Genomic DNA, 15,028 nt, shown 5'->3' with positions numbered 1-15,028 from the left:
CCACATAGTTGGAATTTATTATTCTTCACTTGACAGACCGAGAGTTTGAATTTATTATTTTTAAAGTAACAGCGATTTTCCAAATTTCTCAAGTGGGCGCCACTTACAATAGCAATACAGACAACTCCTTTATAAAAAGGCGCAGCTAATTAGTTTCTAAAGGACTCTTAGAGGAAAAAGTTATCCTTAAATTTAAAAGTGAGTCGTTTACAATTTTTAATAATTTTGACGTATTTCACGTTTCGTTATGCTAATCAACAAATCTTCTAGAAACAATTAACTCTCTTTGTCAATGTTGTAGTGACGGAATAAACTTGTTGTGAAATAGAGACGTCTGACGATTGAACGGCGGTTGTTATTTGATAGCAGTTAGTTATGGAGAAGGATGTGTGATTTGAATGAGTCGGCCTTCTAAAAAGAAAACGAATTAACATTTTTTTATTACAATGCCGGTTAGTGATTCTAGTGAATCTTTAGTGTACGGATTCGGAAATGAGATTATTATAACGTTTAGTATATTTATTGTTTTGCTTCCATTATTAGTGTATTATTTATTCGAAAACTACAGATCGAGGTAAAACATAACCTCTTACATTTTATCTAATGTGAACAGTGCCTTATTTAAAGTTAGCTTTACTGATGTTTTTAATTTCCCTAATTTGTCTTTAATCGATTAAAATTTTTTAAAATATTATTTTCCTTAACTGTTATATTTTACGAGGATGCGTGGTTATTATCACCATACGGGAACATCATACAATTGCTCAACTTCACCTTTTCATTTTTAAAAACTATAAAACCACCATATTTGTTGTAACATAAAATAAAGCTGTTATCCAGTTAGTCGTTTGTAGAGGTGAAATGTACCCTATATATTTTCCCAGTGTTGTAAGGGAGTTATAAAGTATAAAAATGCTGAGGAATAAAAAATATTGAAATATATAAATAAGATAACTGAAGGTATAGAATGTAAAGATTGTAAGATTAAAATTGAACAGAATAGCATCAAGCAAAAATGATTGATGACATAAAAGCTGCAAATTTCCATTCTACATTACAATAGGTTTAACATACATTTTATAAGTTACCATGGTAGAAATGTCCTTATCATTCTATTGACTATGTTTTACAACTGGATAACAGTTCGTATTGGTTATTATGTTGCTAAACAATTATAATTATCTTTATGAAATAAATTAAAGACACATTATGAAGCTGCTTTCAGATTGTGAAATTTTTTGTGGTGTATTGCCCCAATATTTGTACTGAAGCCCATATATTTGTTAATTTATTTTTACTGAGGTTTTTAAAAAGATGCTGCCACTTTTATTTTTCTTATGCTTAAAAAAAATGTACTGCAAGGTTTTTTTTTGCTGTTATATTTTGACATTATTATTTTTTTAATAGTACAAATCTTGTGAACATTTGTGCCTAGGTTATGTTTTCTATACCTAGGAGTTTTAATTAAATATTGGAACTGGATAATTTTCATTAACTAACTGAACCCAGTTCAGAAAAACTTATATAGATATATACTGTATCAGTAAATTTTAAGCTTTAGTTATTCATAAAAAATAAATTTAATTTTACAATGCCTTTTAAATAATTAGAACGCTGTTTAATAAAGGAAAAACAATAAATGTATTAGTCTGTAACCTGTGAGATTTATGTGAGAACACCATAAAAATAAATGGTAAACATTTAAAAAATTATGTTGAAATAAACCAATCTATATTTATATATACATTTTTAAAATGAATCTTCATCTACATTGTACTAAATTGTAAGTTCATAGTGGCATCCTTGGAATTTGAGTATTCCAAGGCCTTCATTTAACAAATAAAAGAAAAAACTTAAATTTTACATATATACGATTTTATTACGAATGTAATAAATTTATAAACATAATTCTGCGTTATGTAATTTGATAAAATCAGTAGATCCATCTTAATCAATATTTAAGCAGTAATGTGAAGATGTTTTTTCCTATTTTAATTACTTTCTATTCTTAAAGAGAAATGCATTTTTGGAAGTCTCTCCAAAAAATAAAAAATGAATTAATAAAAAGGTGGTAAAATTTTCCTTCAATTTTATTCTTAAGGAGTATTGATTGATTTTATTTATAATAGTCTGGACAATTTGAGTTGTAAGGAACTGAAACAAGCTTAGAATATAGGAAATTAAGACTATAGCATACAGAATATAAAAATTAAAATAAATTTAAAAAATTATAATAGTTAAAAAACTACATCTACAACATAATTGCATATTTAAAATTAATATAATTGTAATTATACAACACAATTATATATACAACATAATTTAATGTTTCTGTACTTAATTGTTGAAAATCTTATTAAAATTAACCTTTTCTTTTTATAGAAAAATTATGAAGTGTCTTGTGCTTTTAATATTGACAATGGTTTTTTACTATGATATCTTCCTGCCAGCATTTAAACAGAAAGATGTCAGAAGGTATTTTTCCTTCTGCTGTTCTACATAGCACATTGGATCCTCTAAAAATCTCTATCCAATTCTCTTTTGAGGCTTTATTTTGTCTTTGTTGCTTCCTTCCGTATTATTATCTGACATTTCCATAATGTATGAATTTTTGTTTCGTTTTTTGTTTTGGATTGTTTTTTGTTGGTCATTAGATATCAGTGTCAACAGAATGAATCAATTCATCCATTCACTGATATCCATTTGTGTGGAATTTTCACACTCTGGAACAGAGTGTGCTAATAAGTAGTGATAGCAGTTCCTTTTTATCACACCTGTCTAAGAGTGAGAATTTTATAATATAAATAAAATTGAATTATAATAATAATTTTAATTTATACCAGTAATGTAAAATAATTTAGTAGCATTTAATAATGCTCTTAGGCTTAATCTCATCCCAAAACTCTGCAACCAAGTAACAGTATTCACTATAAAAATTTTTAGAGTTTGCCCTTGTACTTTCTTCATTTGTTGCTTGGATGAGAACTGCAGCAGATGATGTCAGTACTTCTTTGTATTCCCTTTGGCTTCCTGATGCAATTGTCCGAGCTAAAACTGTTGGTCCTTCGCTTTGATTCTTGTTGTTTCTGCTTATATTAGTTGTTTCTGCTTTATAAGCAAGTGTCTTAAAGGGGAGGATTATATAATTAATCTCTGTATCACTTATAGAGTTCATAAGGTTTCAGATTGTTGGTTATCATAAATTTTTCTGATTGTTTGCAAATGCAACTGCTGTCTCAGATTCAGCTGATAGTTCCTCTTTATAGAAGTTAAATTGTTTCCACCTTATCTCTTCTTCCATCTCTTCAACCACTGAAGACTTACTATAAAATCATTTTTTTCATTATAACATTCCTAAAAAAATCTGACAACAAAGTTGTTATACTTTTCTGATACTGGTTATTTATTCTTATATAGTGGAAAAGTGACAAAAAAAGTTAAAAAATTCAAAAAATTGATATTTTTTTTACATTTTTCTGCTGCCTCACCCCCAAAAATCACCTCCATAGTAAATCTTTTGATTTGTCTATGTTTACTATGTTAAATGGAAGAAACTAAAAAAAATTCAACTGAAAAATGTATAGCCAATAAAAAGTTACCTAAGAGTTCTTTTTTGGAGGTGGGGATGAAATTTTATTATTATTTCTATTAAAAGGTTAAATAAACCAAAAAAAAGTTTTAAAAGATTCCAAAAATTGATACTTTTAAACTTTGATTGGCTCCCCTATTCATAATATTGCCCCAAAGTTTTTTTTTGCACTTCTACTATGCCTAGGAAGACATAAAAATTTGGTTAAAAATATGGAATAAATAATAAGATAGTTTTTCGATTTTTGGGGAAGGCGAGAATTTGGGGAGCAAAAGTTTGTTAAAAAATGGTAAGAAAAGCATGTACACATGCACTGAACGTAATATAAATTGGGGTTATGTTTCCAAATTTTGAGAAAATTGACCATAAAGAAACGACCTACCCCCACCTCTTATAGATATTGACTCTTAATTGTTACCAACAAATTGCCTCTTATACACAAGCATAGTTCTAGAGCTATGATGCTAGGAAAGTAAAAGTGCGTTTTCTTGTAGCATTGGTCTGTTAATTTCACTTCCTTTGTTGACAAAATCACAGGAAGAGAATTTTACTATTTTTTAAATACTACTTGGTTTTTCACAGTTTTTGTTCCCTACAATGACTCTTTGAGAGCAAAACTGTTTTAATTCTGTCTCTTTTTCTACCTACCCTATTATCCCTTATACCATACTAAGAAGCAGTACAAACACAACACAGATCAGAAAACTATTAATGCACTACAGAAATGGTAAAATACTATGCATAGATCAAAACTGGCTGTATTTTAAACAATATTAGATTTAGTCTGTAAAGAACCATGAGATAGTTTAAACTGTGGGTTTGAAAGAACAGTAAGTAGCAAATAATAGTAATCCAGCTGTTTATGGTTCAGGAAATTACTGTACGTAGATTAATTTAAATTAGATAAGGATATGTTCTTGATATTATATACTATAGCAGACACCCCTACCAAGGATTTCAGGAAGGAATGTGTGTGCAAGCTACAATTACTAAGAATTTTAAATATGTGAAATAATTTACTTATTTACAGTGGCTCAAGCACTAGTGTGTAGGAAAGTGTATGGGAGATCATTTAATTTTAATCGTTTCAAAGTTTTTAGCCACACTGACAGCAAGTTTGTTTTAAAGTGGAATGGTTAGTGTACATAATTCCATCTTTTTAAAAAAAAAAGAAGATTAATGATCCCCCGTAGGCTGGTTTGAACTGTGCAGTAACTCAGTCTGTTAAGATTCAAGCTATCACAATCCACATGTCAACATGCTCACACAACACACACATACATATACAAACATGTAAGTATAGGTATATCCATAATCAATGTACAGGGTGTCCCATCTAAAACGCAACCCAACCTTATATTGTTAGGTATTGAAATAATAAAAAGGCATGTGTAAATGTAAATGTAATTTTTATTATTACCATCCATTACCTTACCTTTAGAGTAAATGTTGGAAGTGGCTGCCATCTTCTTGAATACAAGCTTCAATTCTTTTTACAGCGTTTCTTGCAACCTTTTTCAAAGTTTGTGGCTAGATATTTAATACAGCTTGTTCAAGTGTTGGTGGTTTGTTGCTGTAGGCTTTTTCTTTGAGGTAACCCCATAGAAAAAAAACTGCCGCAGTCAAATCTGGAGATCTTGGTGGCCACAAGCCTCGACCGATAACACGATTGTATATTTGGTTACAGAAATTATATTTAATTTTGTAAATTCCAGATAAAATCATTTTTATTATTTATTTATGTATATTTTAGTAGTATTTCATTTTGAATCTGTTTTGATACATTGCTGATTTCTTGTTTCATGTAAATATGTAATGTATTATTTGTTTTTCAGTTCACAAAATGGAAGACAAGGACAACAAAGTGAAAATGAATTGTATAGCAATGGTGAGCCATAAAACTAAGTATATACTTATTCTCTGTTGTTTCTGATGATTTCAGTAAACCTTTTATTTTTTGTATGCATGTAAAATAATTTTTGAAATAATCAGTTTTTTTTTTTAATGAAATGTCTTACTTAGTGCAATAGTTGAGCAAGAGTGTACTGTAATTAGAAGACATTTTACTATAAATTAGAATAAATATGCAGCTCATGTAGTACTTGGTCTCTCCCAGTCTGGGAACATCACATTATCTTTAACACAATAGTAAGAGTTGTATGGTGCTAGTTGCCAACAAGGCTTCAATAATTAGTCTTGGTAAATCAATTAATGCTGATGTTGTACAAATTTTGTTCTGTTGTTCTCTTTCATGCTCTCATTTATTCTTTTATTAAAAAAATGTCAAAGTAAACCCTCCTGCAAGCACTTACTGTTTAAAATATGTTTTGTATTTTTTCCTGGTATGAAAAAATACTAAAATACTTTAAATACTATTTTTACTAAAATACTAAATACTTTAGGATGTAGGGGGTATACCGAAATGAAACGACTAGCACTAGATAGGGAATCTTGGAGAGCTGCATCAAACCAGTCAAATTACTGAAGAAAAAAAAAACAAAAATTAAAAAATATTTCTTCTATTGAGTGTATGATAACCAGTTGTTAAAATAATATTCTGTTTGAATTTTTGAAAGTTCTTTATAATATAAGGAGCATTTTTTTTTATTAACAAAAAAAATTAATGTGAAGTTTTTCACTCACTACTGAAATAAAAAAAATAACTTGAATGTAATTGTGAAATCCATGTACATTATTGTACTCTTACAGCGTGATGGTTCTGCAATACTGGAACATCCTGGGGACTATCATCCAGAAACTGAAAGGTATGACAAATAGATAAAATATTAACATCTAAAACTACTGTTAATGAATCGGTTCCAGAAGATCACTGAAGTTAAAAATTGCTGGCAAGCAGTACCTACTAAAACTGAAATTATTTATTTAAATATTAAAATAAAATGAAGATAGTAAAATGAGTTTTCTTAATATTGATATAATCTTCATTCATTCATGTATTGTATATTTTATGAAGTACATTGTAATAAACAGTGCTCAAAAATTTGCTTGTAATTATATGAATAGTTCATAATTTGATTCTGCTGTCTAGTAGAAGAAACATTGCTTACGAGTTAACATTTTTTTCATTACAACTAATTGAAGCATGTATAATTCTTTTAATGTGGTCAGTGTTATGTATCTTAAGAGATTGAATAAAGTGGTTACTGATTTGCCACTACACATTAACTTGCCTTGTTTCAGTGATTGACATTTCCAAATGTTCATTTCTTTTGTACACTATCGAATAAAGCTCACTGAAAAATCCCTTGCAGAACTCAAATAGTTCAATAAACAAAATCAGTAAACATACCAATTAATACTCCAGTCAAAAAGTAGTACGAAAGTGACACTTCATTTCCAGTACACCTCTCCCGATATTTTTTTACAATATTTACTTAATTATTCAGTGGTCCCAGAGTTTAATATCTGAATTTATTTTTTATCAAGTATAACATTTCATGTGGTCCATAGTGTAATCCATAATTTTTTTAATTAATTTTTACATTAAATTTTTAGCCTTGCCAAGATTCCCAGTTCTTACTGTTATTTTCATCATACATAAACAGATAAAAAAAAAGTTAAAATTACTAGATATTGCCATAGTGGACCACTGCTTGATATGATATTAAGGATATACCAAACAGGAAAAAAGTGCTATGTTTATTGAAATAGATTCATAAAAAGGATGTGTTGAAAAAAGAAATATGAGTAGATAATTTAGATAAATAAATATATATATATATATATATATATATATATATAAATAAATATATTTATTTATATATATATATATAAAACAAAAAATTTATTGGTGTTATTTTGTAGAATAGATGTTGGATCAAATGTTGAAAATAATCTTGTTATTTTAGAATATTTATAAACATTAATATTTTTATTCCAGGATGCCTTAGTATAGGCCACATACTAAGGCATCCTGGAATATTCGCTTTAATATTGGAAGGACAGGTAGAAGGAAACAACTGTGTAGGCAGGCCACGTTTGGAATATGTAAAACAAGTTGTTAGGGATGTAGGATGTAGAGGGTATACTGAAATGAAACTACTAGCACTAGATAGGGAATCTTGGAGAGCTGCATCAAACCAGTCAAATGACTGACGACAAAAAAAAAAAATTTATTTTTTAAACAAACTGCGCATATGAGTATTCAGGCGGCTGATTCACAAGCATCTCCTCTAAATCTTGATGCATATAAAAAAATTACATGATGTTAATATTCAGTAACTATACACTATTATATTTTAAATTATTATATATTATTATTATTATTATGCTTTTACGGCCAACATGGGACCACTTAAGTCAATTTTAGTTAGATCTTTTCTGAGAAAAGCGTGTTATTTACTCTTCCGAGCTGCCCAGTATTTCTTCATCCGTTCAGATCTTGCTTTCTTTTCTTCATCCGTAAACACCCTCCTCGTTGTATTTTGTCGTTTGTCTGTCTTTTGTTTAAATCTAATGCTTTTGTCTTTTAGCTTTGTAATTTTTCCAGTTTTATTCAGTAGGTCAGTCAGGGAAATTCCCAATTCTTTCATATCTTCTCTAATTTCTTTGATCCATCCTTCTTCTAGCTTTTGGAACCAGAGCTTTTCAATGATATTTCTTGAGTCTTGTTTCCGGTGTCCTTATGAGATGACCAAAGAAAGAGATTCTCTTTTTCCGCATAGTATCAGTAACAGGCTCTATTTCTCGATACACCACCTCATTTGGCACAATCCACCATTGGCCTTCTTTTTGGTGTTTTTTTATTTATACACGTTCTGACAATTCTCCTCTCTATTTTCAGAATTTTTTCAATTCGGTTTTTCTGAGTGATTTTGAAAAGGGTCTCGCTTCCGTAGGTGACGTCTGGCTGTACTACAGTTTTATAATGTTTAAGTTTTGTTTTAGCAGAAAGGCATTTTTTGTTATATGTTGACCAAGTTAATTTTTGGGATTTAATCATTTTATTTGTCCTGTTTTGCCATGTCACTTTTTCATTTAAATTATAAGTTATTATTTCCCCTAGATATTTAAATTGTTTTACTATTTTAATTTTCTGATTGTTTACCATAATGTGCTCTATTACCAGAGGATCTATGGCCATTAGTTCAGTTTTTTCGAAAGAGATATGAAGCCCTATCTTTTGTGCTAGGTTTTGAAGGCTCATGATTTGTGTTTTGGCTTCTTGAATATTATTTGCTAAAAGAGCGAGGTCATCTGCAAATCCTAGGCAATTTAGTGTGATGGAGTTTTTCTTAGTATCCATTTTTATATTTCTGGGATTTATTTCATACCATTTTCTCATGACAAATTCGAGGGCGCAGTTAAAAAGGAGTGGTGGGAGGCCGTCTCCTTGCCTCAATCCAGTTTTTATGTAGAAGGGTTGAGAGAGTTCACCTCTGAATTTCACTCTGGACTGGGTATTGGTTAAAGTTAATTTTATCATGTTTATGAGTTTAGGGTGAAGGCCCAGGTTTCTCAGAATATTCAGCATGGATGGTCGGTGTATACAAACATAGGCCCTTTTAAAGTCGACGAAGGTGATTATTAGTTGTTTTTTCCGTCTTTTATATAAGTCCATCATAAGTTTTAGGGATATTATTTGCTCCGGGCAACCTCTCCATGGCCTAAATCCCCCTTGGTATTCCCCAAGTTCCAGTTCAAGTTGGTCTTTGCATCGGTTGTATATGATTCTTGACAGGATTTTGTATGTGCAATTCAGGAGAGATATGCCTCTGTAGTTTTCCGGATTAGTTTTATCCCCTTTTTTATGTAATGGATGAATGAGGGCTGTGGTCCAGTGTTCTGGAAGTTTTCCTTCGTTCCATATTTTCACGAGGCATAGATGTAGGGAAGTTTTGACTGAATAAACTGATGAGTGTTTCCAGAGTTCTGCGAAAAGCTGGTCTTCTCCGCTTGCTTTGTAGTTTTTTATTTCATTTAAGGCTGCGAGAACTTCTTGAATTATTATATATATATATATATATATATATATATATATTTTAAATTTAAATAAAGTAAGACATTGACATTTTATTTGAGTTTTTTAAGAGTTATGAAATTGTCAGTTTTCCACAAACAGTATAATTTCACTAATATCTTAAATTTTTATTATAATAAACAAATAATAAATTCAGTCAATATCGTCATCTGATTGCAAGAAATCCGTAATACTCTCAGTATTAAGAGATACAATGTGGGAGGCTCAATTTTGTTTTCTATTATATTATCCAAATCCCAATAATTTGGTTCAATAGTAATTAGTTACATATTTTATACAGTTTTTCCAATCCTGCTCACCTGTTTTATCAATGGGCTTTTAAGCATAAAATTTTAACATCAGGTATTTTAAAAGCAATATTTTCTGGCACTATGTAACTTTTGATTTGTCCCCAAATTAACTCAACTGGATTGAGTACAAAATGATAGGGAGGTAATTGAAGCACGGTTTTGCCACAGGATCTTGTTAATACATCAATTTTATATACATTAAAATTACTTATAATACGTGAAACCCTTTTCAGTGGTTGGACCTTAAGTTCATCCTCTTCAAAAATAACTCCTTTTGAATTAAACCACATTTTGATATCGTTCCTTTTCCAATATATGACTGGAATTCTTTTCTTTTTACATAAACGATAAGAGGCATTGTCTAAGACAATAACTGAATTATTTTCCAGATGAGGTAAGACATCGTTAAACCATTTCTTAATAAATTAAGTTTGTGTACTTTTTACGAATTGCATTTTTATCAAAATCGTCAACTTTTTCTTCAATTGGTCTGTTGGGTTTTGTTTTTTTTTAGGAAACCATAATTTATTAAATTCATTAATAGATTCATACTTTTTTTTTCTCCCCTACTCTCCCCGACCGGATATCCAATTAAGTATACTCAGTCGGGGAGAGTGTCCTTTTACTCTCAAAGGAGGCGTCCCCCGGCTATACGTCCGGCACGGCAGGTTGGCCTCCCCGATCTCGGATCTTTTGTTTTACATTGCCTGCCTCTAATCCTCCGCTTTAGAGCCAAGGTCCGGCTATGCCGTCCCCCAGCGCCTCAGCAGGGAACCGGGACTCGGTCTTTACGCCTTTCGCCTCTAATCGACAACGCCGACCCCACAAAGAGCCTAGGCTCCCGCAGATACGACCCCGCCGAGTGGGACTTGGTCTTTTATTTTAACCCAAACTCAAACTCCCCTGGAGTTCACCCCTTCTCAGGTACCCGCACACCAAGGCGTACGGGCCCTCCATGGAGTGACTGTCCGCCCTACCCTACTGTTTATACTCCCATTCTTCTGTCGTCATTCTCTTTGGCCCGCAGGACCTCCCCGGCGAACCTGCAGAACCATTCCCAGTTCTCATTGTTGTACTCCAACCAGTTTATGAGATTTCCTGGTGTAAGACCATTAATTACTATTTGACCTCTGTTAACGGCCCATCTTGAACATATGAACAACGTATGTTCGGCATCGTCGTTCTCTGGACAATAGATGCACTGCGGGGTGGCTCTCTTCCCGATCCTATACAGATACTGACCGAAAGAGCCGTGCCCAGACAGTAACTGTGTCATGTAAAAATTGGCATCTCCGAGTCTATTGTTATTCCAGGTTTTAATATTAGGGATTAGGCGTCTGGTCCATTCTCCCACTCTAGACCCTGCCCACTCTTCTTGCCATTCTTGTTCTATAATCCCTTCTATCTCTTCTTTCGACTGTGTCTGAGGGTTCTGGCTTTTATCTGAAGGTCTATGGGTAGGACCCCGGTCAGTACGCCAAGCGCGTAATACGATACCGTACAGTAATGTACGGTACAGCAATGCCAGTCTATGGACACTTCTCAACTTCTTTTTATTTCGCTGTATGTTCATTGCCGCCCCCCATACGGGAGCCGCATACAGTATCGCCGAAGTGATAGCCGCGGTTATCAATCTTCGAATAACCATTTTAGGTGTGCCGTGGTTTTGAAATAATCCTCTTAATCCCTTTACAGCAGGAGTAACTCTCCCACAAATCATATAAATATGCTTGCTGAACCTTAAACTTTTGTCCAGAAGTACCCCCAAGTATTTTGTTTCTTTTACTTAATCAATTCTCTGTCCTCTGATATTTAGATTCACACTTCTTAATGGTCTTCTACCCGAGAGGACCAAGCAACAGGATTTATTAGGAGCTATTTCTAATTTGTTATCCTCCATCCATTCAGCTATTGTTCTAAGCGCTTGGTTTGCCTTGTTCTCCAGTTCATTAATATCTCTGTCTTCTACTAATATTGCGTTATCATCCGCGTATCCTACTATCGATACCCCTTTGGGGTAGTTCAGCCTGAAGATTTTATCATAGAAAACATTCCATAAGGTTGGGCCAAGGACAGATCCCTGCGGCACCCCTCCGAATACCTGAAATATGGCTTTCCTTTCTAGGGTTTTGACCTCTGTGAAACTATTTTGCAGATATTGATCTATCTGATTTACTAAGTATTTACTTATTTGCATGGCTTGAAGCGCCTCAATGATGGCTGTCCAGGGGACCGTACCAAATGCGTTTCTAACATCAAGCATTATGATCATGGGGATTTTTCTAGTCCTCCATGTACCGCTTCTGCAATTTAATGCCCAGTTTTTTACCTTCTCGACTGCGGTCACCGTGGACCGTCCCTTTCTAAATCTGTATTGTTCCGGATGTAGAGATTGTTTTTCCTCTATTTCCTCCCTAAGTCTATTTTCTAACAACCTTTCAACTACTTTTCCCATATTGTTTATGAGCGTAATCGGTCTATATGCTGTGTTCTCTTGAATTTGTCCTGCCTTTGGGAGGAAGACTGTTCTTGCTTCCTTCCAGCATTCAGGGAAGCTTCTATTTTGTAGGCCGTAGCTGGCTACGTCGACTATTTCCCAAGGTACGATCCTAGCTATTATCTTAATGATGGCCTCTGGGATGCCATCTGGGCCGGGGCTTTTCTTATTTTTTAATTTATTTATAGCTTCCATGACCTCTTTTTGTGTAAATCTTCCTCCCTGGCATTCTATCACCTCTCTATTATATTGCTCCTCCGTTCTGGGGAATAACTTTCTGATCTGCAATGCAGCCGTTTCTTCATTCAGTGTCAGAGCTTGTCTCCCAAGCCGCTTGGTTACTATTTTGAAAGCCTTTCCCCACGGATCAGCATTCAACTCCTCGCATAGTTCTAACCATTTCCTTCTTTTGGCCTGCTTTATGAGGAAGTTAAACGTCTTTCTCGCTTGCCTATATTGCTCTGTCGCAATGTTACATCCTATTTCCGAACCAACTCTAGCTCGTAACCTCTGGGCCGTCCTCTTGTGTCATTGCATAATTCTACGCTGTTCCTCTATCTCCCTGGACCACCAGTAGACCATATTGTGGTTAATATTATTTCTCCTCGGTATGTTCGCCATCTCTTCTTTAACTATATTTTGGAATATTTCAGGTGTTATCTGAGTACTATTTCTAATTCTATTTGCCGCATTATTAGCCACTCTATATATCTGTTGATCAGACAGTCTGATATTGTTATTTATCTGTCTTATTTCTGGCCGTTGCTCTCTGAAGTTAACAAAGATGGCTCTGTGATCGCTGGCTGTTTTGTCATTAAGAACCATGAAATCAGCTGCATCAGTGCTCATCCTTCCATCAATTATAACTAAATCCAGGACCGATTGATGCCCTCTTGCTTGGTAGGTAGCTGTCCCGTCATTAATACATGTCATTCCTGTCGCTGCCAGCAATTCCTCCAGGAGTTTTCCTCTAGCGTTCGAGGAGACCGCTCCAGCTAGAACAGTCCTGCAGTTAAAGTCTCCAAGGACTACTATTCTCTTCCGAGCTCGTATAATGACTTGTTGGAGGTCAAGGAGTCTGTTCTTAAGAGATTCCCTGCTGCAGTTAGGGCTGATATATACACCTATTATAATCTTATCGCTTACCTCAACAGCAATGAGTCCGTCACCTCTACCATACAGATCATAATCCACATTTCCAACGATCTTTCTAATTGCCACATCACCGTTCCCATCGGTCAGCCACTGTTCTCTGGCCGCCGAATACACATTAGGTTCGGTGGCCACCAGGAAGTCCGCTTCGTATCTAGCTGCTATTTCTATGCTCAAATCACTAGAGAGTAGGCTCCTGTTATTATTAACTAGTATTACTTTAGTCATGACCTTTGTTACAGCACAGGTTCCCGGTCCTATGTGAAGTGGCTCCACAGTCCAGGCATATGGTCGCCTCCTTGCAATCTTTAATTACATGGCCGGGTTTACCACAGTTGAAGCAGAGGTTTGAACGGTCCTGGCCTCTGCACTCTCTTCTGCTGTGACCGACATCCCAACATCGATAACATTTCTCTATATCCGTCCGGATGTAGGCCCTGCAACTCACCCACCCTACTCTCAGCCTTGCTGCAATTAATTTCGTTGCATTCCTTTGACTTGTGACCACCGTGGCATTTTTTGTGTTTCCGAATGCCTCCCTTAGTGATGTGACCTGAAAGTTTTCTCCTTCTCCTAGTACCTTCTCTACCGCTTCCCTGACCTCTCGCTCAGTAGTGTCGCCCAGCATGTCTTTTACATGAACGACTGTTCTGCGGTCCCCTCTTGTTCTTATATCCACCTGGAGATCCTCTGCTCTGTTCTTCAGCAGGGAGGAAAACTCCCCCGCCTTCTGCGCCCCACTAATTCGGACCTCTAGTTGTTGATCCCTTCCCTGTTTAATTGACAGTATTTCGCCGGCCTCCTCAACCTTAACCTTTTGTTTCATGGTTTTCAACAGATCGGCATAAGATTTACCGGGGGCCCTTACTACGACCGTTTTACTTTCAACGACCGGGGGGGTTCCCCTTCTTGTTGATACCGACCTCGACCTTGCCCTCCCTTGTTCGCTCAGGCTGGGGAGTAACATCCTCGGCAAGGTCTTACCCTTCCTCATCATGTATATTACTATTTTTCTCACTATGATGCCCGTTGGACCACTGGGAACCACAAAGACAGCTGACTCCGGCTTACCTACAGCTCTTTGTAAGGCCTTTATAATATGAGAGGACATTATCTAATCTCCTTCTCTAGAGTCATAGATTACCGTGTTCCTAGTTCCGGTATTTGTGATCTTTCCATCTTCGAGAATGGTGGAGTCTTGTAAGATCATTGCCCCAGGTGCCGTCCCAGCATACCGGCTGGATGGCTTTAATCCATTCAAATCGATGAAAAAACAGCTGTCATCTCCTGGGTCAGCCTGTTCATTACCCAGGTTGACCATCATGTGGGTAATCTGTCTATCAGTTGTTCATCTGTCAGCTCTACATCTAGAATATCTGACATCTCGTTCCTGCCATGACTTTCGGTTTGCGTACTTTGGTCAACTGTGTCTGGAGTCTCATCATTTATTCGTTGTAAATCTTTATAAATTTCTGTCAGCAGTAAAATGTATGTGTCCA

General features: G+C 34.5%; 1 protein-coding gene across 2 annotated transcripts in view; it reads left to right on the top strand.

Moving 5' to 3' along the window:
- The first annotated feature begins 380 nt into the window (after window positions 1-380).
- LOC142322842 (E3 ubiquitin-protein ligase RNF170-like) overlaps window positions 381-15,028 on the top strand; it is a 43,848-nt gene continuing 29,200 nt past the window's right edge. For both annotated transcript variants that reach the window (XM_075361917.1, XM_075361918.1), the window contains exons 1-2: window positions 381-574; window positions 5,425-5,477. In XM_075361917.1, the coding sequence (XP_075218032.1) occupies window positions 447-574; window positions 5,425-5,477 (181 nt within the window). In that variant the 5' untranslated portion in view covers window positions 381-446. The remainder of the gene's footprint in view (window positions 575-5,424; window positions 5,478-15,028) is intronic.

Source organism: Lycorma delicatula, chromosome 4 (assembly GCF_047948215.1).
Source record: "Lycorma delicatula isolate Av1 chromosome 4, ASM4794821v1, whole genome shotgun sequence".
Classification (NCBI taxonomy): Eukaryota; Metazoa; Arthropoda; class Insecta; order Hemiptera; family Fulgoridae; genus Lycorma; species Lycorma delicatula.
This window is presented reverse-complemented; position numbering and strand designations above follow the sequence as displayed.